Raw genomic sequence first — 24404 nt, 5'->3', positions numbered from 1 at the left:
TTACAAGATAATTGTAAAATTAAAAAACTACAATGAAGTATGTAAAATAAATCCCTAAAATTTATTCGTTTCATACTAGAGTAGGAACTGGATTTAGTTGTTAATCTATCTTAGATTTAAACATTGAATTACATAGAAAATAAAATCACGACCTCAATATTATAACTTCTACCTTTCAAAAAAACAAAAATGCTATCTTTATTCATTTAAAAAAAATTATACTCCCCATAAATTTTATTTTAGAACTTTTTAATTTAAAATTCAAGTGAATTATAAAAAGAATCTGAGTTGAAAATTTAAGTGACTTTAAGTTTTTTTATTTAAAAAATCTCAATTTTTCCAAATTTAAATAAGTAAAAATTTACGGGTAATTTCACTAGTTAATTATCAAAAGATACTTTATGTAATGAATTTAGAAAAATGTTAGCAACACACCTTATGAATATAGATATAGAGAGCCAAATAAACACCCAAAGTAAAAAAATAGAGATAGAGAGATAAATAACACCTATTTGTTAAATGATGTAGCGCGATAAAAATTGAGATATAAGGAGAAAAAATTTGGTATATCACATATGTAACCAAAAAAAAAAAACTAGGTAGATTTTGATAATAAAAATAAACCGGGTAGATGATATTTTTTTTAAAGAGGGTGGATGATATTCTTGAATTAAGTAGATTATGAAATCAATCGATAAAAAAAATGAAATTATTGAATTTAAATAAATAGTTAAAGTTGTCCTGGAATGATAGCTCAAATGGTAAGAGCTAGGGAACATATGGGTTGGATGAGGGAGGTCCAAGGATATCAATCCCTAGTGCAATTTATTTTTTCAATGTAAAAAAATAGTGGTCAAAGTGTCTAACTAACTCAAAATAGATTTTGAATATATATTCGATTTTCTCTCAACATAATGACAGATAATTAATAGAATAATTTTCATTTCAATCCTCAACTAACTAACTGACCCTTCATCAACGTTCACACTCTCTGCAACATGCTCACTATGCAGATGGAAAAACGTCACCCGTATCATCCGGCTCCTCCGCCACTAGATAAATTCTGCATCATCTGCAATTCTCTCGGCTGCCTCTTTCTCATCTGCTTCCTCATTTTTATAATCTACGCCTATCATATGGGTTCCATTAGAGTCGACAATCGCCCCACTGTGCAATTTGACTTAGCCTCCTTCACCTCACTCGATGATGCCATTGGCCCCAACCTCAGGGCCAAATTTGACATCACTTTCGTAGTCGCAAACCGTAGCAAGAAGTACAACATCTCTTACAACGTCATCATTGCTAGTCTCAATAAGGGTGAAGGTTGTGGTCATGATTATGATTACGATATTTTTTGCCAGGACCTCTTTGCTTTCATTCGCTTGCCACCTTCCTACAATTAAATCGGAGCGAGAACACACTTCGAGTACAAATTAATGTGGTCGATCAGTTTGTGGGAAACAACATTGTCGCTTCTAGGACTCGGGGAACAATAGATTTTGGGCTTAAGTTGTATGCTCATTACAGTAGCGCAATTGATGAGGATAACATGTATTTTTACTGCAAGCATCTTTCATTTGTATTCAATACCAATAATGCTACTTTTGCTCTTGGCACTTGTTTGTCTAATCCAGAAGTTTATTTCCTGCCATGATTTCAAATCATTAACGTCGCCTCTAGGTCTGGATCCGGATCAATATATTTTGGGCTTATATTGTATGGTCAATATATTAATGCATTTGATGACAATACCATGTAATGCAATTGATGACAATACCAAGTATTTTTGCTGCAAACAGCTGGTTTTTGTGTTCAATACCAACTATGCTACTTTTGTTCTTGGAACTTGTTTGTCTTGTTAGAAAATTTTATTTTATCTTTGAATTTATGCGTATGGTCCCAGCGATTAACATGCTCTGTGTTAGTACCACTTAATCACTATGCAGGGGAGTATTATAGATGATGGGGGGGGGGGGGGGGATGGCTACCCTTAGATCATTAGTGTGCCATATGTCTGAATTGCTATCAATTTTATGTATATTCTTTTCTTCTTTTCACCCATGTATTAAGGTTGGGGTACTCTTGTGCTCCCTTAATACAATTCTTTAGCTTATAAAAATATTATATATTTGGTGTTGATTTATGGACATGGTTGAATAGTATTTTAATATTAGTATTCATGTTGTGATCAATGATATGTGAAGTGTTTATTTTTTTCCTAGTATTAGTGTTTACTATCACATCTTTTAAATTAAAATTGTGAAAAAAGGTGGGACAATGAAGAAGATGTCTGCCAACAAGAGTCACACTGGAGCAAATAAAAAATTGCACTAGAGACAATTGAAAAAAAAAACTAGCTAGGGTCTACAGAAAAAGAATGGAACACTGAGCCAAAATAATTATAAAACAAACAAAAAACTTGAGAAGGTATTTTTTGTTTTGATCATTTTGAATTTGTTTTTTTTTATCCATTGATTTGAATAAAAAAGTGCTTTTTCTTTTTTTGTTTGTTCGACTCTATAAAGACATCAGAAACCAAGAACAGACTACTACACATGAGAACAAAAAGTGGTCCATTACCACCTTATAAGAAATGTATTCTTTTTGTTTCAAATACTATATCCTAAACTTTGAATCCTTCACTTTCTAGAGGTTAGATTTATAGGTGAATCATGAACATGTATGCTAACTTGATTATACTGCGAGAACCAATAATGCACACAATTTAACATATATATAGAGTAGAGTAGGAATGTTTCCTTTCAACAGAAGTAAGAGCAAATCTCATCTATAATTAAACAAGTAAGAAGCGAAATTAATTACGAAGAATACATATTACCGTGAGGTTTTAAATATAGTACTTTTTTATTAAACAAATAAGATTCCCAGACAGTAGTAGTGATTCCAAAACAACAGATATATTTATATTTTTAACATAGAATAGAAAGACAAATGCTCCTGTTTATTAAGTCTATTGCTAGGAAGACAACATCGATCTGTATCAAAACATTCTCATGAATACTGGAAAAAGTTTCAGAGAATAGATATATATATATATATATATATATATAAATGTATTTAAAAAATTCTCTGAAAATATTTCACATCCGACATTTAATTTGTTAGCGGCGGTTGGAATCGCTGATAAAACCTTATATAACTGTCGCTAAAAAGTGTAATTTTGCAGTGTACCCCATCCCAATTTCGCATGAGTTGGTGGATGTTTAAGGGACTTTCAAATTCTTAGTCTAACTCTAAGATTTGTCATTTTCCCGCAAACTACTTCCTTATCTATTTTGTGTGGTCTGCCATTCCATAAAGGGTTTGATTACCCTCATGGTGGCTTCACCGACGAGTCGATTTGTACTCCTTATATGAACTCGTATGAGAGGAAAGGTATGTCCTTCAGAGCGAAACTCTTCTAGATTGTGGGGGCTTCGAGTACTATGCCTTTTTAGGAGGATCTGAGAAGTGAAAAACCTAGTTTGGTTTGAATATATTGGTTCAGGTCCCACTACAATTCCAAGCACGAAAGCTACTTAATCACATATTCTGAAGTCTGAACTAAGTGTTGAAGATCACGTGGAACTTCAGGATGCATGTTTTAATCACAATTATTGCCGAGAAAGATGTGATATTTGAGAGTCGAACTCTAATCAAGACTCTTCTTGAAAATATCAATGATAATCAATAGAGATATTGCATTTGCCCGCATATCTACATTTCATCGTCAAATGTTCATTTTCTAACCATACCTAATATTTTATTGAAACATTTCAGCCAGCATCTTGACCTCTGCAATGAAAGAAGTTGCATTTGAGGCAGCTAATGAAGATAATTCATTTGTTCATATATATAAGTTCATTTTACCTAATTCTCTTAGATTAAGGAAAATAGTTACAAGCAATAAATTTGTAAAAAAATTTATTCACTTTCCTAGATTACCCTTATTTAATTTCTTATAAATTTCTCTCTCCAAGTTATTATTTCAAAATCTCATTGTCTATTTCATATTAAATATTAGGATAGTTTTGGAAAAAAATAATTAATATTTCATTGATATTGTAAATGGACTTATATTTAGGGAAAAAAAACACTCAAAAGTGGTCTTATAATAAATAACGGAGGGAGTAATATGTAAGAAATTGATTTTAATGTACCCTACAAACATATATACCCATATCATTCTCCTCTATACTTTCAACTAGAAATTAAACCCGTGCGTTGCACGGGTTCGTTTTTAATTTGTATTTTTTAATTGTAATATTTAAATTTGCAGAAAGGTAAGAAAGCTATTATTTAGAAGAAGATTTAGAATTAAATATAATTGAGTTATGATATTCTCACACTTTCTTTCTCTAATAAGGGAAAAAAGGATCAAACAGGTAGATTTCTTTTTTTTTTCTTCAACGGAAGAAAAAATAGGTAGATTTCTATTGAGATTGAAATAAGAGTAGTTTTTTTTATATAAAAGAAATTTAATTACTTACTTAGATTAGTATTGAAATGAACGTGGTAGTCTACTATTTTTTTTTTCTAATATTGATTTAGTCATTGCAGTAATGTTATCAGTTGTGCTAATTTTTTTTTATCAAGATTGATGTGGTTGTTTACCATTGCTGGTTGCATAGAAGTTCTTTTAAAATCACTTCCACGAACATAAAAAATAGATTCTATCTAACTGCAAGATGGACGTCATTTGTTCCCTTTGAATGATTAAGTTGCTATTTTTTTTTTCCATAATATGACAATATTGAGGAGTGAAAGATTCCTATTTCTTATCAAGAATATAGTGAGTACTACATTTTACACTTATCTTTCTAGTGCAGTATATAAATTTATGTGGCTCACACTTTGTTACTAATTTGTGTCATATAAATATAGAAATGATGATATATTTGTATGATTTCAATTGAATGAGAAGAATTGTTTAGTAAATTACCATATATGTGAAACTCACAGTTTTATTTTCCAATCATCTGTAACGGGGAAATATCACTAAGTAATGTGTGTTTCTTGTTGTTGTTGGTGATCTTTCTCCTGCAATAAAGAAATAAGAATGAATAATTTAAAAAAGAAATTTTGAAATTAACTAAAATAATTAAAAATGACATACTTGTTGAAGTAGTTAGAGACAATTGTCATTTTTTTCTCACCAACAACTGAAGTCTAAGAAATATGAATAATTTGAGTTTGTGAGTGATTTCACTGGTTTATTTATATAGAGATATAATAGATGCATGGTTCAATATAATACATTTCATTTTTTATTTATTTAATGTAGATAGTTGAATAGCCTCCTGACACTAACAATTTTATTCAGTTTTTGACACTGGTATTGCCATCATGCCACTATTTTTAATTTAATGTTAGTTTTTCTTCGGAGTTACTATGTTAAAGAATTCTAAGAGTTTGCGAGTTTAAGAAAAATAGACATATATTCCTGCAGAAAATTGGACTGCAAACTAAGACCATTGCATATCAAGATTTATTTTGGCGGAAGTATGCTTTATTGTTAATAGTTTTTTTTTCTTGGACTAAATTGATATTAGTTTAAAATTAATATTAAATTTGATTTTAATTTAAGGTACTGTGCTAAAACCATTTGCAGATATAACTTTGTGGTCTGTTACACTTTTGGCATGAATGTTACTCTTTTGCTTATACATTTGATATTTATTAAGTTTAAAACTGAAATCGTTAGTGCACAAGTTTCCACTACCCGTTCATTCACTCACTAAGCTATCTCATTAAAACACCAGTTTTTTTACTAATATATATAGATAGATAGATATTTTTTTTTGGAAAAACCAAATATATATATAAATAATTACTTTGGGAAATAAGAGCCCCAAGTACAATATAGATAGATGTATATTGATAGAATTTTTTTTATTTTAAAAGTATTTTATCTAAATTATTTAAGAATAAATATTATTTTGTTTTTTATTTTAATTTTTTAAATTTGTCAAATGTAAAGCTCAAGCCAATTTTAAGTCTATGAATGTTGTTATTTAATATAAGTAGTTGAATAGGTTTTTATAATACAATTTTTTTCAGTTTTTAGTTTATTAAATATTTTATTTTTTAATGTATTTAATATAAAGGTATGTGAGCTTTTATGGTTTAATACATATGTGTATTTGTACTTAATACTTAACTCAAGTGAGCTTTACTAATATATATATATATAGATGTGCAACGTGTAATTAATTTCCACATATATAAGTGTGGCAAAATAATGTGATGAGATAACCAATAGAAGTGACATTGAAATCATTTAGCTTGTAATCACTAATGAGTATAATTAAACAAAATTGAGGTAGTAAATGGGAAGTGGTCTTTTTGACATCATGAACTCCCACCTCCAGTTGTCAATAATACCTAATGAGTATTCAAGTTTGGCTCTTCAAGTTTCAACACAGACAGTGTTACTCAAAACACCCAATGAAACCTTGGTCCCCATGGTTGGATAGTAATTTCCCAATGCCTCTGACGTTAGCATGATGGCAAGCCGCACTCAAAGTCCATAGATCATGTCCACTACACCGTTTCAGAACCCGACAAAAGCAACCTCTGCCTCCTCTCTCCCTGTAATATACTCCTAAAACCATGCCTCTTTCTCAAACAACACAACACTAGTCCCCCACTTCCATTTATTTTTCATTTTACTCACAATTGGAAACACAGAAACAGAACAGAGAATGATATCAGGTCTGTTCCACAATCAGACAAGAGCTGCAACCTGAACAAGTGTTTCAGTTGAGGACAACAACAACAACAACATCAACAACCTCTCTTATTTACTTCCCTTTACCTCCAAGCAACACAACCCCACTATTTCAATCATACACACTCTCACCACTCACCCATCAAAATCCTATCTGGTTTTCATCCTCCCATCTCAAATGGAGAAGATGGTAGTGGCTCCCTACAAGCTTGAAGCACGTGGCATAGTATAGAAACTTGAAACTCTGAATAAGGCCTTAACTTTGCTTACTTTCTTTCGTTTTTTTTCTCTCTCTCTCTCTCTCTGCAACTTCATGGCCTACAGGAAACTCATCGCCGGCAACTTGGGTCCGAAGAGGAAGAAGAGTGGTGGGTTGAGGACTAAACAAGCTGGAAGAGGATCATGCCGTGGGAGTTAGAAGCTAGGACATGGTTGCTGGAATCCAATCTTGCTGGAAAATGCATGGCTCTGCTTTGACTCTTTGACCCTTTTAGCCTCTTGTCTTTTTCTTCTTCTTCTGCTTGTGCATGGTGTTGAGGTCTTTGACAAAAGATCTAAAGAAAAAATGGGGTTTTTGTTGAAAGAAGCTTTGAAGTCTCTGTGTGATCGGAACCAGTGGTCTTATGCTGTTTTCTGGAAGATCGGTTGTCAAAATTCCAAGTAAGTCTCAAGGGTCATTCCAAGTTTTGTGATTTTGCAGTTTCTAGTTTCTACATTGACCAGACCTTGGTTTTGTTTTTGAGAAATTCCAAGTTTGGTAGTTTCATCTTCTCTGGGGGCATGTTGCTGTTCTATGTGTTTACCCTTTACTTTCTTAATGATTTTGTGAGTTTGGCGAAAAAGGTAAAGTGGAATATGAGTGAAAGTTTTGTGTGAAATTTCTGATATTTTGATGCTTGTACTATCTCAACTCTCAAGAACAATACAGGGGGATCTCATAAGAAATTCATATATTAGATTATATTTCTGGGGTTGATTTGTTTATGAGATTTGAAAGGGTTAGGGTCTTATTTATTAGCCACTGCTTCCTCCTCCAATTTGATTCGTGTTCTGCTAAATACTCTTTCCTACTTTGGAAATTTGTGCTTTGATTTCTTCTGCTTTGTTTTATCTTCAAGAATCTTAGTTGTTATCATTAGGTTTTTGAAAGGAGCTTCTTTGCTTTTGGTTTTTCAGTCGCAATACCTGTTGGATTGATTTTCTGTGATTCAGAATTTGTCTTTCTCTTTTGATTTTATTCAGCCTTATCGGATCCATCTTTGTCATGCTAACAACTTATGATTCGCCACTGCAGACAGAAAATAATAGATTAAAATAAAAATCAGCTCTATTTGCTTGTCTTGTACCTCAACCTCTTCTTCTTTTTTGCCTGAATATGTGAAAGCATTGTTGTTTTTTTGGCCATTAATCTTAGCAGCCAAAAATGGTGGTTTAATGTGAATATTGTGCTTTTCGCTTTATGCTTATTACTCACAGTACAATATCTTTGTTAAGTTGATTCCTTATGGTTTGACTTCGCAGGCTGTTAATTTGGGAAGATTGCTATTATGAACCCTTGCCATGTCCATTCCCTCCACGTAATTTTGGGACGTCATCTCAGCTAGGGATTCAAGAGGAGGACAGAGTCGGTTCTTTGATTAACAAAATGGCAGTAAATAATTCAGTCGTTGTTGCAGGTGAAGGGTAGGTGCTGCATCTGTTTTCAATTGTAGATTTTTCACCTATGTGTTGTTGTTCCGGTGATAATCAAATGCTTTTTTTTGCTGTTATTCAGTATGATTGGACGGGCTGCATTTTCAGGCAGCCATCAGTGGATTCTTTTGTACAATTTCACTACAGATGCATATCCACCTGAGGTATGAAGTTTATTATCTGCTTCTAGGTGTTGTAACAGTTTCATTCCTGTGAAGACTGCATGAGCAGTATCTTCTGTATTTTGCGAGTTGAAAGGCGAATTAATTTTTTGTAAACTTGGAATATATATACTTGTCAATTTCATTTTGATTTCTTATCTTGGTGTGCTCTTTGTAGGTAAATGCTGAAGTGTTTCACCAAATTTCAGCTGGAATGCAGGTTTGTGATTTTCATTGCGCTCTATATTTTGTTATGGAATTTTTATGCTGTTCCATGATAAATATTGTATTTTCACAGACAGTAGCAGTTATTCCTGTGCTGCCTCACGGCGTTGTTCAACTTGGTTCATTCTTGCCAGTAAGTCCTTTTCTTTTATTCTTTAACACTGGAGGTATGCAAAACTACTATCTCCAATGATTTCATGCTGGACCAGTGATTTATGGTGAGAGGTCAGAGTATGAGCATGTTTAGATACGGATCAAAGAGCACTTATTGTAGCATATCTACTTAATAAAGCACCAGATAAGCTCCAAGAAGTGCTATTTGGTATGTATCCAAACAGGTTCTATCTCACCTTTTACTATATGGATCAAGAGTTAACTCTTCGGTTTCACATTAGCATTTAAAACTTAAAGTCACGTATCAACTAGGCAGACTACATGAATCACCTAGATCTCTCTTATAATGTTATTTACTCTCTCTCTCTCTCTCTCTCTCTCGGTTTTCCCTGATTCCTTGATCACAATTTTGGTTAGTTGATCTTGTTTTGTCGTCTATTTTGCCATTGAGTTTAGTAGGTTTCGTGATTGTTACCTTATACAGCATTTCTAGTTTTCTTTCTCTAGTTTTGAACATTTTTTCTAGTAAATCTTCTATTATTCAAGAAGCTAGCGTGCCTGCTATTCCTGTAATTCTCAACTAATTCAGCAATGCACAATGTTACAGATAATGGAGAATTTGGGATTTTTGAATGGTGTGAAAAGCTTGATCTTGCAATTGGGATGTGTTCCCGGTGCCCTTCTATCAGAAGATTATTCAGCAAAACGTTCAAATGAAAGACTTACCGGACCTTCTGCTTCTGGTGTGGCTCTGTCCGTTGATCCACCAGTAATTACCTCGAGCTGCACTCCCTCAGTAGCTATAGGATCCAATCAGCGAAGTAGCTCATCTCATGCTTCAGGACCTATTGTTCGAACACTTGGTCCTCTGAGGGGAGAAATAAATACTTGCCAGGCTGCTGAGTTGACATCCCAAAAGCATAACCCGAACCAGATATCTAACAACCTTTGCCAACCAAAGTTAATTCCAGTGAGTAAAGCAAGCTTTGCTGGCCAATGGAAAGATCGAGCTGTGGAAGTTGAAGTGATACCCTCAAATCTTGGTTCATCCCTGCAACAGCATTCTGTATCAAATAATGCAAGATCTGCGTTCAATAATTTTCCTAGTTGTGGAGCGTTTAGCCAATCAGGTCTTAGTGACCACAGTCTAAAACATATGGAACAGCAAATCATGGAAGCCATTCGGAGTCGAGACAATGTTAATAATCCCAGTATTGATGCCTCAAGTACCTTAAACATGTCTCAACAAACAGATGGAGACCATGTACTAGGGCACAATTTGAGTTCTGGGAGTACTCCATTACTTAGAGGAATCCCAGTACGTGATGGGATGAGTAGTCTTTTGATAAAAAATCTGATTACGAGTTCAAAATCTCCAAAAGTATCCACAGCTGATTTATCTGGACCACAAGAAATTGGGAGTGGACTTCAACATGCCTTTTCCATGCCTCTAGAAGGTTCTGATCAGAAGATTTCCCCTGGAAATTTGAAATATGCTTCAACAGATCTAAAGATAGACTATGATTTGCTTCAGGAACCTGATATCCTCCCTTTTCATGTTGAGGAGCATGTTCGTATTAGTGGTCAAATCCCTGGTCTTGCTCACGATTTCCTTCATAAAGATAGTACCGCTCAATCTACGGTGACGATGAATCGTAAACACGAACAAGCTATTGTTCAACCTCCATCAGGGGATGACCTGTTTGATGTTTTCGGTGTAGATTTTAGAAACAAACTTCTGAATGGAGACTGGAATGAACTGCTTGCTTATGAATCGAATTGTACTGCAGAAAATATGGTTAACAAGGAAGCATACATGAATATGCAGGGTAGAAATTCTGATTGCTATTCAGTCCATGTACCAGTATCAGAAAGTGGCATTTTTTCTGGGATTGGAACAGATCACCTCTTGGATGCTGTCGTCTCAAAGGCCAAACCTATTACAAGACAGAATTCGGATGACATGTCTTGCTGGACAACAGTGACAGGGAGCAGCACCTCCTCTGTTCCCTCCCCAGTTTTCAAGAAGGTTGGGCCTGGTCATTTGCAAGGGGGATTGTTTAATTTTTCTAAGAATGGTGGTAAAACCGGTACTGTAGAAACTAGTTCTCTAAGGTCTAGATGTAGCAAGGATGATGCTGGGAAAAGTTCTCCATCTTCTGCTATTTATGGGTCACAACTTAGTTCATGGATTGAGAATGTTGGCGGCGATGTGAAGTGTGAAAATAGTGTTTCAACTGGATACTCGAAGCAGTCGCGCGAAGCTGGTAAATCAAATCGTAAAAGGCTTAAACTAGGAGAGAATCCCAGGCCTCGACCAAAAGATCGCCAAATGATTCAAGATCGTGTGAAAGAGCTACGAGAACTTGTGCCAAATGGAGAAAAAGTAATTCCTTTTCTCACGTCATTTCAGATTCTTTTCTCTAAGTTTCAAATATCAGATTCAGCTACTTAGTTTTTTTTTGTGTGTCCTTTGATCTCTATTTATGATAACAGTGTAGCATAGATGCACTACTGGAAAGGACCATAAAGCATATGCGTTTCATGCAAAGTGTGACAAAGCATGCTGACAAGCTGAAACAGACAGGGGAGTCTAAGGTATAAGACAATATTCACTTCTATACCTTACATATTAGCCAGATCATCTAGTTATGATATATGATATGGTTATGTTTTATTTTCATGGGTAACATTAAATTGAGTCATTATATTTGTTACCATTTTGAGAAGGTCTTCTTAGTTCTTATCTATCTTGAAGGTAAATCAAATATTAATCAAAAGTCAAAACTCTATCTCTACATACAAATTAAAAGGTTGTCTGCATCATCTATGCTATGAAGGAATATGGATATGAAGCAAAGAGAACTTATTCGAACTTATCTGCTGAAAAAGCACGAGATAAGGTCCGATAAGTGTTCTTTGGTCTGCATCCAAACGGGTTCATATAATCGGTAGCTGGTCATTTTTTTTTATTTGAGGAATTACTTACACGGAGAAATCTATGTTCCTTCTTCCTTTATTATGCAGATTATTAGTAAGGAAGGTGGGCTCCTTTTGGAAGACATATTTGAGGGGGCTACACGGGCGTACGAGCTCGGATCCCAGTCAATGTTTTGCCCTCTCATAGTTGAAGATCTGGATCCTCCTCGTCGAATGTTAGTGGAGGTAGCGAGGATGCTTTATAAATTTGTGAAGTTCTTTGGTCCTAATGTATATCTTTATCACCCCTATAACATTTTTTTGCTTGGTTACTCTCACAGATGCTTTGCGAGGAACGAGGTTTTTTTCTGGAAATAGCTGACTTCATCAGAGGATTAGGTCTAACAATCTTAAAGGGGGTAATGGAAGCTCACGGTGACAAAATCTGGGCTCGCTTTGCTGTTGAGGTAATACTCCATAAAGGGGCATTTTTGGGTAATATCATCAGAGAATGGTATTACACTATTACCCATGTTTGAAGTCTCAGTATCTGTCAAAAGTTCTTGTACCAATAATTGAAAAAGTTGTTTAATATCAGAATCATATGCGGTGCTTCATCTTTATCCTGCAACCATTTCAAAAATCATATGTAGCTGGAGAATGACACTGATTTTTTTATCTTTTTTTGCTGTGTTGATTTTGATGTTATCTGCACTTTCAAAGCAGACATCATCAAAATTCAAAAGGAATCCAATGTACTTATTAGTTTTAATTTGCAGGCAAACCGGGACATAACGAGGATGGAAATATTTATGCCACTTGTTCATCTTTTGGATCAACAGTGAGGGGAAATGCGTCCTCATCCAATGCAGTTGATAACATGATGGTTTATCACTCTTTCCCTCAGGCTACCCAGATACCAGCAACTGGAATGCCTAGTAGTTTGCAATGAACCACTTGGGACATGGTTTCTTTGTAATGGATGTGTTGAGAGCAAGCCTGGTATATGCTGCTTGCCATGACCCACATCAAATCCAATCTGAGAATTCAGGCGGTCTTAACATTGTCTAACTCATCTGATTCACATCTGAACCCGTCTTGAAGGGGAATGTGTAGGTAGTGAAGAACATCTCTAAGATTAATGTGTGTTTGGATACCAATTGAGTGCACAAAACGGATAAGCTTTCATTTCAATTTATAACAAGAGTTATGTTCACTTTTCGTCTCAATCTGAGTGTTAACATTCGTTTGAAGTGGTGCCAACTGTTATCCAAACATAGCCTTGTATTCCTATATTATAGCTGAATGTTTCCTCATGTGCATGACAGCATTATGTATCTTGTGTTGGCATTATCTACTGATGTATTACTGAACTAGATGACTTGCATCCAGTTTTTGTGTGTGATGGTGGTTGCTCAGTAGTTGGTGTTGTGATTCTGATGAGATGTATAGATAGTGTAGGTTATGCATGTAAAGAAAAGGTTCATGTGCTAATTAAGCAAGTGATGTACTTTTCCTTACTCCTGGTTTTTCTTGGGCTTGAGTTTGGAAGTGTTGCAACAAATACTAATAATGTTATAGATGTAAGCTCTAGATGTGGTTTGGGATCAGTAACTTCAGCCATGCACTGTTTGAGCCATTGGCTAGTAATCTCATATTCTGAATCTGTAATGTAGATCTTGGCGAGAGATAAATGTAGATTATGTAATATTCAGTTCTTGCAATAGGATGAGTAATTAGTATAATCCACGAAGGGTGAGTTTGTGTAAAAAGCTTAATTAAGAGATTATGACCATAAGTGCTTATTTTTAAGCTCCTTGAAATAAGCTGAATATATTTTTTAGTTTAACATAAGTGCTTACTCATAAGCTAATGGTTATAAAAATCCCATAAATAAAAATATGACTATTTATTAGCTCAAACTCGTCTGCAACCTCTGCCGTCCGCGAAACTGCCAAGGCCGACCGTGATGGCTTCTACGCTGCCATGCCCTGGCTCCACCTCCACCACCCTGAAACTCTCGCCTCCAACGTCACCCACCTTGCCGAATTCGGCTACTTCGAAGACCTCCCCGAGATACTCTAGTGCCTTCTAGAAGGTTCTGCCGTCTGCAGAATCCAGGATACAGAAAAGAGAGTCTACCACTCGAGGGAAGAGGAGAGGCTTGCCATGGCGAAGAACCTCATTGAACGTTACAGCAATGACCCCGATTTCCGGTTCCTTCACGATTGCATCTCTGATCACTTTGCTGCGTGCTTGAAGAGAGATTTGGAGTTTTTGAATTCTGGGTTGGTGGGAAAAATCAGTCTTGCTGCCAAATGGTGCCCTTCTCTGAATTCTTCCAATGATCTAGCAACGCTGCTGTGTGAGAGCGTGGCAAGGAGGCTGTTTCCTCGTGAGGAGTACGAGGGGGTGGAGGAGGCTCATTATGCTTACCGGGTTCGGAAACGTTTGAGGAAGGAGGTGTTGGTACCCTTGAGGAAGGTACTGGAGTTCAATGGTGCTAATAGATTGGATTTGACTTCTAACCAGAGGGTTCCCAATGTGGCTATGAAGTTTTACAATGAGAAGTACCTGGAGGATGTGAAGGCAGGGTAGGCCATTATTGCAGCTGGTGATTTGCTTCCCCATGAGATTATAAAGTCATTGTGGGATGGAAATGGTGGGGAGGTGGCTGAGCTGCAGTGGAAGAGAATGGTGGATGACTTGCTCAAGAAAGGGAAGCTAAAGAATTGTATTGCTGTGTGTAAAATGTCTGGGAGTATGGATGGGATCTGCAGGAAGGTGTCTGTGGCACTGGGGATTTTGGTGTCTGAATTGAGTGAGTTTCCTTGGAAGGGGAAGATTTTTCCTTCCAGTGGGTATCGTCAGCTTCATCGGTATCGTTGCTGTCGCTTGGAATTTGAAGGAGGATCAAATGATTAAGAGGGGATTTGTATTCAGTGATATAGAGTTTGATCGAGCATTAGAGTATCCTTCTTGGACTTGGGAAAATGGTTACCTAACAATCACTAGAAGGTATAGGAAGTACGGGAATGTGGTGCCTCAGATAGTTTTTTGGAATCTGAGAGACTCAGGACCAGGCGCCACTCCGGTTCCAGCCACTCATAAAGGAGTGGCGCTTGTAAATGAGTTTTCAAAGAATTTACTGAAATTGTTCTTGACAATGATGGGGATTTAAGCCCCAAATATGCCATGGAGGCTCCCATTTCTCGTCCAGAATATCAGAAACTAGTTGTGCTGGATTAATTTTTATTTCCTTCTGTTTATATAATGAAACATTAGTATTAGAGGAATGGAAATAGATGAGACTATTTATAATCTTACTCGTAGAGTTATGATCTCCGGATCCTTCTTCAATAGAAATGGCAGATGATTGTTATTTCAGCCAAAATGGGGTTATGTTTTTGGCTTCCTCTTTACTTCTCAATTCACAAGTAATTTGTGCTTGTGTTCAAGTCATGATCAGATAATTTCATGCCTTGTGACATTTTTGTCAACTGAGAGCAATTTGAGCCCAAGAACCAGGGGGGAGAAAAAGGAAAGCAAGTGTGGATTTTGTGAGTGAATTTTGTTCCTAAAATTAAGTAATTTTTATGTGCTTAATTTTCAGCTTATATTATATCTAGTGCAAAAATTGAGTTATGCGTCCATGTTGTATGCACATTCTATGCTAATGAGGTATTGAAGAGGATGCTATGTGAATTCTTCTCTCATACTGTTCAAAGCTTTGATTTTGTCTCATTCTTGGGTTTTAGCAGCTGGGAATGAATGAGTATTTGTATGAGCTTTGATGAATCTCTAGAATTTTATTTTCAGGAGCAAGTGATCCTTTAGCTTAGGTGGTGTTTTTTTTTTGGTACAAAGCTTAGGTGGTGTAAGTGTGCATTTGGTTTGGGATGTGAAATAAATCATAATATCTATTATTTGAAGTTGTGTTTGCGAGTGTTCGTTGATAAATTGAACGAATCACTTCCTCCAGGTTAGTAATGGAATTCACATTGTATGATTTTACAATTATTGTTGTGTAGGATAGCCTCAGTTTGAATCGTACAGGCCAAAGATAAGATGTCCTTAACACATTTTGGATTATAAAAAGTTTTAAGAGTACTTTTAAAGTTTAAGTTTGTTATGCATTAATATTGGCTGTGTAAATGTATGTGTTTACTATTCTGTTAAATTAAGAAAGAATATTTGTACTCTTTTTTAATTAATTTAATTTGTGCTATCTGTAACCTCGGCCATTTTATGCCCAGCAGCAAATAATGCTTGTTCTAGAAGCCGGTAAAATGGCCGACTTGGACGATCAGAACCAACGGACGATCGCGCGATAAGGGCAACAGTGGATCGACAAGGTAGGAAGACAGTCACCCCATACGGACGATCAAGCGACTAAGATAGATCGACCGAACATCGCCAAAGGACGATCGACCAACCCGAAGGTAGATCACGACTAATTACCGGTGACTCCCACCACCAGAGGTAAGTTCCCCATCACCTCAAAGTGTCACATCTCTGACCCATCAATCCTATCACTGGACTCTAGGTCTAGGGCTCGAGATATAGTCAACGGTTACGAGGTTCCCTAGGCCGCTAGATCTCAGAGACTGACAGGAACATCATACCAATCCAACGGTTGAGGATTTCCCCAGATCCTAAGTTCTCGTATCTCTCCCATATAAAAGGGCCCCTGACCAAGAGGGGCCAAGGTAACAACTCTATTCTAGATTCACTTAACTCTTAGAAACAAAAGGACAGACCAGGTAACTGACTTAGGCATCGTAGCGTTTTTGCAAGAACCCCCTCCGGGCACAACGATCTTGAAGGCTACCCTATATAGTTCACCGCGTCACTCTTCACTTAGTACTCACTACTCACTCCTCTTCGCCACACCAGGCATCTATCGTTCCCTTCTCCCCCTACCCCTTCCAGGGTAGGTTTGGTCGATCTCCCCCGATCAATGCTCTTTGATATTTTCAGGTTTGAGTGTTCAATATTTATAGCGGTACTGACTGAAGAACCGAGGAGAAGTGTTTGTTTAATTCTCGTGATCTTTCTTTCCATGTAATTGAAGCTTGAGATTTTGAGAGTTAGTCTTAATATTGAAATCATTTTTTGGACATGGGTGTTTCAATTTGTTATGAAAAATTAAACTTGATTTGCATGCTTGTGAATGTAAGTCCTTTCTGATTATTCAATGTTGTGCTCGGTCTTTGTTTTTTATTGAAACCATCATTGGCTATTTGTGTTTGCAGTTGCTATTTAAATTGTTAATTCAGGGGATCCCGGGTTCCCATTCCAACCATGGTCTGAGATGAATTTTCTCATCCCAACCCAATTCACTATCCTAGCCATCCCTCTAGGATCCCGCTGGGATAGTGAAGGCCCCAACCCCAATTCTCCAAAAATGTCACCCAAATGTAAATGTTGGGTTTTTTATTTAAGGATAACAAATTTTCCCAACGAGAAAAACTCTAGCACTTTGACGGGGCGATATAGACTGGTGGGGCGAGCTTGATGAAATTATTTTTACCACTCTACTTTTGAATCCCTCAAGACTCAATTGTAATATAATAAAGAGTTTTGTCGTACTCACGGAGAATTAGAAATACAAATGTCGTTCTCTAGTAAAATAACTCAAGCAATGAGGCTTTCCAAATAATTTATTGTTTTGTAGTCAAAGCATATGCAAATTAAACAAAAAGAGAATAAAACGGGATTGATATCAATAAGGGAAAACAATTGGAATTGGAGTTCACTGTTTAGCTACTTAGTACCTTATGTTCCTATATGCAATTTCATTCCTATTTATGATTCATCTATGCCAGTTCAACTCCACATCATCGATTTCTTGTGTGAGTAGATAACAATATCTCTATAGTCCTAAACATTGATCCCTCATGTAAGACCCTCAATTTATTATATAAATTATTATGAAATAATTATATTATTATTACTATAATAATATTCCCTCCGTTCCTTATTAACTGTCCACTTTGAGTTTCAAGAGAGCATTAATTGATGTTTTTCCAAGAAATGTCCTTACAGAAACAATAAATGAAGAAAGATAAAATACATTCTAAAGGGTTATATAGGAAAACAAATAATACTTTTATGAAAATCAACACAATTAATTGCTTTCCTTAATTTGTGTGAACCTTCTCTTCCTGGACAGATAAATAGGAACGGAGGGAGTATATAAAATTGCTTGATCATTGTCTGTTGCCTGTTTTTCCTGAATTGATTGTTGTTTACTGATTATTTGTCGTTGAAAATGCGAAAGTTCAGATGCATGATGTGAGGAATTTCTTGTGATTAATATCAATTATTGTTGATGTTTATGTTGGCTTTGAGGCGACAAAGATGGAGAGCGTGCAAAGCGAACGTTTATTAAATAATTTTATACTTTGTTTCGTACGCCGATATTATGTTGGTTTTGGATTTTGAATTTTGCGCTAGCGGTTTAACTAGAAATTTTATCGGGATATTATTTATATTTATATTATCGCGATAACCGACATTTAAATTTGGATATTGTTAATCGGATAATGGTTTAAAAATAAAATGATAAAGTTTTGAAAAGTTGACAAAGATAAAAGTAATCAATAGATTTTGAACTTAAAGGATAATTGAATCGATTTTGAAAATGATATTGAAAACCCCATTTGAGTTCGAGTAAGAGTTCGAGTTGTTCTATCTAAGGCAAGAAGGGCTTTCAATGAGGCCTTGTGCCTGGCCAGCTTACCTGGGAACTTCTCGGGCCATTGCTTGGGTGATGATGAACCTTTGTATTAGAAATGTCACCCTTTGGAAAGAAAGAACAAAAACCCGAGTTAGTCCCTTCAATTGATTGGGTTACTAATGTGATCCCAGTTTAGAAATTAGGGTGTTACATTTGTGGTATCAGAGCTTTGGTTGAGATGATCAGAGCTCTTGGGTAGACTTGTTTGCTTAAGATGTTTGAACTCTGAGATCGATTGATGTGGTGTCAGTCGAAAGAAGAGTGAGTTGACTGCTTGTTGTACTGTGTTTGTGTTTAAAGGTTGTTCGTTAGTGAAGAACCTGATATTAAAACCTAGGTGGTCGAATATATATATATATATATATATATATATATATATATATATATATATATATATATATATATATATATAACCCTCTTGTTGTTCTGACCAAGTTATCTCTGGTGGTTTGAACTATTCATAAAAACAGGGAAATGAGATATCCACAACCTGACGATATGCAAGGCTAGAACAACATGAACCAAGTAGAGAACACGATAGCTAACTTGACTGCCCTTATGGCACAACAATTGAACCAAGCTGCTGCTAGGGATGAAGTTGAAACTCAGCGTGCTACTGCTGCTGCTGCATTGGCAGCTCAACGCCAAGTTGAAGAGGCTGCTCGTCGAGCACAGCAAGAGGAACGAGAACAAGCTGCTGCTCATACTAGGGGTCTGAATAATTTCAAGCGTCAAGATCCGCCGAAGTTCTCGAGAGGTTTTGATCCGGAGCAAGCTGACTAATGGCTCCAAGAGCTTGAGAAGATTTTCACCTTCTGCTGATCGGAGAAGCTGAGTATTGGTGGCGTGGGGCCCGAGCCTTGATGGAAGCTAACCAACAAGCTATCACCTGGGAGTCCTTTCGTGAAGATTTTCTAGAAAAGTACTTTCCAGCTAGTGCAAGAGCTGCCAAAGAGGCACATTTTTTGAGACTTCGCCAAGGAAGCTTGATTGTGGCGGAGTATGCCGCTAAGTTGGAGTCTTTGGAAAATCATTTTTCGCTACTTTAGATGACAAGTGGATGAAAGCTACATGTGTGAGCGCTTCGTTGATGGGCTGAACTATGAGCTTCAAAGAGCAGTACAACCGCTAGGACTCAATTGATACAAAGTGCTGGTAGAGAAGATCAAGGGCATCGAGGCGATCGATAACCAGAGAAGTAGACATCAAGGAGGTGAGGGGTCAACTAGACCAGCCCACGGGAAGATCGGAAATGGGAAGCTACTCCAGGAGAAGCCCTACGAACGCCAAGGAGACCACGACCAAACACAAGGCCAGTACCTACCTACCATTGCAGCCTTTGGTAAGCAAGGAGACCAAGCTCGTAGGAGAGAAGTGACATGCTTTAAGTGCGGAGGATTAGACCACTATGCCGATGTCTGTAAATAAAGCACAAGGGTTTGTTTCAAATGTCAAAAGTTGGGGCATCTTTCCAAGGACTGCCAAGCACCAAAGGCGGAAGTTGTTGCGAATGTTGTGGGGAAGATGCGTCCAAATACCCAAGGGTGGGTGTACACCATGAATGTTGGAGGAACTTCTATTGATGAGTGTAAGATCAAGTTTTGATCTAGTAGTACAACTCTATGTTTTGATGATTACAAGTTAACCTTTTGATATGAACAATTGTGGTACTCTAACGTGTTTTTCTGAGTGTGCTATTTACAGGCTCTGACCTCAACTCAATCTCACACAAATCAGAAGCACTGTGTATAAAGGGTAACCCAAGCAACGCTTTCGCATTCACCATGTTCAGTATGAACAGTGGAAAAGCTTCAGAAGTTCTGAAGCTATACAAACTCTGATGAGGACTCAGTCGCTAGAAGCTCTGAAGATCCAGAAGTTCTGATAGCCAAGAAACACTGAAGGTTCAGATGTTCTGATGGTGTAGAAGACTCTGAAGATCCAGAAGCTGAATAGTGGAAACTCTGAAGTCCAGAAGCAATAAACTCTGAAGGCCATGTTCTTCCCTCTGAGTTCAGAATCAGAAGATACAATGGTCAGAGGATCTGTGCTTTCCCTCTGACTCTGATTAACCGGCTTCACAAGTTCCAATATGAAGTATTCCCCTGATCAGAAGTCTCCTAGGTTAAAAGGTCAAGTCGCTATCCAAGTACAAAAGCAAGTGTACCTTCCTGACGACCTACCTAACGTTCTCAGCCACAGCAGAAGCTGGATTTTCCAGAACTGCCCTCCAACGGTAGCATTTCCCATGCAACGCTCAACCCTAATCCTTGGAGTATATATAGAGGCTGAAGATTGAAAGAAGCGGCTAGAATAGTAGAAACAACACACACACGCAAGACATATTCAAAATATTCTAAGCTTTCTTTCATCTGAAATTCATTGTGTTTACTATCAGCTTTTTAGAAGCAAATCTCTTGTAAACAATTCTTTGATAAACAGTTTGTTTAGTTCCTTTAGGAGATCAAGGTTGATCGGATCCTAGAGAAGACTAAGAGAGTGAATCTTAGTGTGAGCTAAGTCAGTGTAATTGTTAGTCACTTGTAGGTTTCAAGTGCAGTTGTAACTCTTACCTGATTAGTGGATTGCCTTCATTCTAAGAAGGAAGAAATCACCTTAACGGGTGGACTGGAGTAGCTTGAGTGATTTATCAAGTGAACCAGGATAAAATCCTTGTGTGCTTTTCTATCTCTTATCTTTAGCACTTAAGTTCTCGAAAGATTTGTCAAAATCTTTAAGGTGGTAGTTTTGTACTGAAAACGTTATTCAAACCCCCCCTTTCTACCGTTTTTCATACCTTCAATTGGTATCAGAGCGCAAGTTCTGATTACCACACCTAACAGTGTTCAGTGATCCGGGCCGGTGTGAAAAACAATGGCTGCCACCACTAGTGAAACTCAAAGAGATGGTTACAATGCAAAGCCTCCTATGTTCGACGGTCAAAGGTTCGAATATTGGAAAGATAGACTGGAAAGTTTCTTTCTGGGTTTCGATGCAGATCTCTGGGATATTATTGTGGATGGCTACGAGCGTCCAGTTGATGCAGATGGCAAGAAGATCCCAAGGTCAGAGATGACTGCAGATCAAAAGAAGCTGTACTCACAACATCACAAAGCAAGAGCAATTCTTCTAAGTGCTATTTCCTATGAGGAGTACCAGAAGATTACAGATCGTGAGTTTGCTAAAGGCATTTTTGATTCTCTGAAGATGTCTCATGAAGGAAACAAGAAAGTCAAAGAATCAAAGGCATTGTCTTTGATCCAAAAGTATGAATCCTTCATCATGGAGCCAAATGAGTCCATTGAAGAAATGTTCTCCAGATTTCAACTGCTTGTAGCTGGCATACGTCCTCTCAACAAGAGCTACACAACAAAAGATCATGTCATAAGGGTCATCAGGTGTCTTCCTGAAAGTTGGATGCCTTTGGTGACTTCAATAGAGCTCACGAGAGACGTTGAGAATATGAGTTTAGAAGAACTCATCAGCATTTTGAAATGCCATGAGCTGAAGCGCTCAGAGATGCAAGATCTGAGGAAAAAGTCCATAGCCTTGAAATCCAAATCTGAAAAGGCTAAAGTTGAGAAGTCAAAGGCTCTTCAAGCTGAAGAAGAAGAATCTGAAGAAGCATCAGAAGATTCTGATGACGATGAGCTGACTCTGATCTCCAAGAGACTCAACCGCATCTGGAAGCACAGGCAGAGCAAGTTCAAAGGCTCTGGAAAGGCAAGAGGAAAGTCTGAATCCTCAGGTCAGAAGAAGTCATCAATCAAGGAAGTCACTTGCTTTGAGTGCAAAGAATCAGGGCACTACAAAAGTGACTGTCCAAAATTGAAGAAGGACAAGAAGCCAAAGAAGCACTTCAAGACCAAGAAGAGTCTGATGGTGACATTTGATGAATCAGAGTCAGAGGATGTTGACTCTGATGGTGAAGTCCAAGGACTCATGGAAATTGTCAAAGACAAGGAAGCAGAGTCAAAGGAAGCTGTTGACTCTGACTCAGAATCAGAAGGAGATCCTAACTCAGACGATGAAAATGAGGTATTTGCTTCTTTCTCTACCTCTGAACTGAAACATGCTTTGTCTGATATCATGGATAAGTATAACTCTTTATTGTCTAAGCATAAAAAGTTGAAAAAGAACTTATCTACTGTCTCCAAGACTCCTTCTGAACATGAGAAAATTATTTCTGATTTGAAAAATGAAAATCATGCTTTGGTAAATTCTAACTCTGTGCTTAAGAACCAGATTGCTAAGTTAGAAGAAATTGTTGCCTGTGATGCCTCTGATTGTAGAAATGAATCTAAGTATGAAAAGTCTTTTCAAAGATTCCTAGCTAAAAGCGTGGATAGAAGCTTAATGGCTTCAATGATCTATGGCGTAAGCAGAAATGGAATGCATGGCATTGGCTATTCTAAACCAATTAGAAATGAGCCTTCTGTGTCTAAAGCTAAATCTTTATATGAATGCTTTGTTCCCTCTGGTACCATATTGCCTGATCCTGTACCTGCTAAAGTTGCTAAAAACCCTCTTAAAAAGGGATCTTTCTCTATGACTAAATATCATGCAAATATTCCTTTAAAATATTATGTTGAGACACCCAAGGTGATCAGAACCTCTGGGGTAACTAACAAAAGAGGACCCAGAAAGTGGGTACCTAAGGACAAGATTATCTATGTTGCAGATATCCTTGATAGCTCCACTGAAACACCAATCATGGTATCTGGACAGTGGATGCTCGCGTCACATGACGGGAGAAAAACGTATGTTCCGAGAGCTGAAACTTAAGCCTGGAGGCGAAGTTGGCTTCGGAGGAAATGAAAAGGGTAAAATTATTGGTACTGGTACTATTTGTGTAGATAGTAGTCCATGCATTGATAATGTTTTATTGGTAGACGGCTTAACACATAACTTATTGTCTATAAGTCAATTAGCTGACAAGGGTTATGATGTTATATTCAATCAAAAGTCCTGCCGGGCTGTAAGTCAGATCGATGGCTCTGTTCTGTTTAACAGCAAGAGGAAGAACAACATTTATAAGATCAGATTATCTGAGTTGGAGGCTCAGAATGTGAAGTGCCTTCTGTCTGTTAATGAAGAGCAGTGGGTATGGCATAGACGGTTAGGGCATGCCAGTATGAGAAAGATTTCTCAGCTGAGCAAGCTAAACCTTGTCAGGGGCTTACCCAATCTGAAGTTCGCTTCAGACGCTCTTTGTGAAGCATGTCAGAAAGGCAAATTCACAAAAGTCCCTTTCAAGGCAAAGAATGTTGTCTCAACCTCAAGGCCGTTAGAACTTCTGCATATCGACCTGTTTGGACCAGTGAAAACTGAGTCTATAGGTGGCAAGAGATATGGGATGGTTATCGTTGATGACTATAGCCGCTGGACATGGGTAAAGTTTCTAACCCGCAAGGATGAGTCTCATGTTGTGTTCTCTACCTTCATTGCTCAAGTGCAAAACGAGAAGGCTTGTAGAATTGTGCGTGTCAGAAGTGACCATGGTGGAGAGTTTGAGAATGACAAGTTTGAGAGTCTGTTTGATTCCTATGGAATTGCACATGATTTCTCTTGTCCCAGAACTCCTCAACAAAATGGTGTTGTTGAGAGGAAGAACAGAACTCTTCAGGAGATGGCTAGAACCATGCTCCAAGAAACTGGCATGGCTAAGCACTTTTGGGCAGAGGCAGTAAATACAGCATGTTACATTCAGAACAGAATCTCTGTGAGACCAATTCTGAATAAGACTCCTTATGAATTGTGGAAGAACATAAAACCCAACATTTCTTATTTTCATCCTTTTGGCTGTGTTTGTTATGTTCTC

General features: G+C 37.1%; 1 protein-coding gene and 1 pseudogene across 2 annotated transcripts; both read left to right on the top strand.

Moving 5' to 3' along the window:
* The first annotated feature begins 6585 nt into the window (after nucleotides 1–6585).
* LOC130748319 (transcription factor LHW-like) lies at nucleotides 6586–13070 on the top strand. Of its 2 annotated transcripts, XM_057601499.1 has the most exons (11): nucleotides 6586–6956; nucleotides 7055–7390; nucleotides 8252–8413; nucleotides 8505–8586; nucleotides 8762–8803; nucleotides 8882–8941; nucleotides 9530–11308; nucleotides 11419–11520; nucleotides 11950–12087; nucleotides 12183–12308; nucleotides 12621–13070. In XM_057601499.1, the coding sequence occupies exons 2-11, from the start codon at nucleotides 7296–7298 to the stop codon at nucleotides 12684–12686; spliced, it is 2652 nt and encodes an 883-aa protein (XP_057457482.1). In that variant the 5' UTR covers nucleotides 6586–6956; nucleotides 7055–7295; the 3' UTR covers nucleotides 12687–13070. The 2 variants fall into 2 exon arrangements, with proteins under 2 accessions (XP_057457482.1, XP_057457481.1); XM_057601498.1 differs by having other exon boundaries at nucleotides 6586–7390.
* Nucleotides 13071–13516: 446 nt separating this feature from the next.
* On the top strand, nucleotides 13517–15903 carry LOC130748320 (uncharacterized; annotated as a pseudogene).
* Nucleotides 15904–24404: the final 8501 nt, after the last annotated feature.

The sequence above is a fragment of the Lotus japonicus genome, chromosome 3, assembly GCF_012489685.1.
Source record: "Lotus japonicus ecotype B-129 chromosome 3, LjGifu_v1.2".
NCBI classification, from domain to species: Eukaryota; Viridiplantae; Streptophyta; class Magnoliopsida; order Fabales; family Fabaceae; genus Lotus; species Lotus japonicus.
Note: the sequence above shows the minus strand (reverse complement) of the source record. Positions and strands in the feature narration are given on the sequence as shown.

Excerpts from the sequence above, each read along its gene's own strand:
- LOC130748319 (XM_057601499.1), top strand. The coding sequence starts at position 7,296 with ATGGGGTTTTTGTTGAAAGAAGCTTTGAAGTCTCTGTGTGATCGGAAC. Across the intron at positions 8,414-8,504 it reads GTCGTTGTTGCAGGTGAAGG|TATGATTGGACGGGCTGCAT; the intron begins GTAGGTGCTGCA and ends GCTGTTATTCAG. Across the intron at positions 12,309-12,620 it reads GGGCTCGCTTTGCTGTTGAG|GCAAACCGGGACATAACGAG; the intron begins GTAATACTCCAT and ends TTTAATTTGCAG.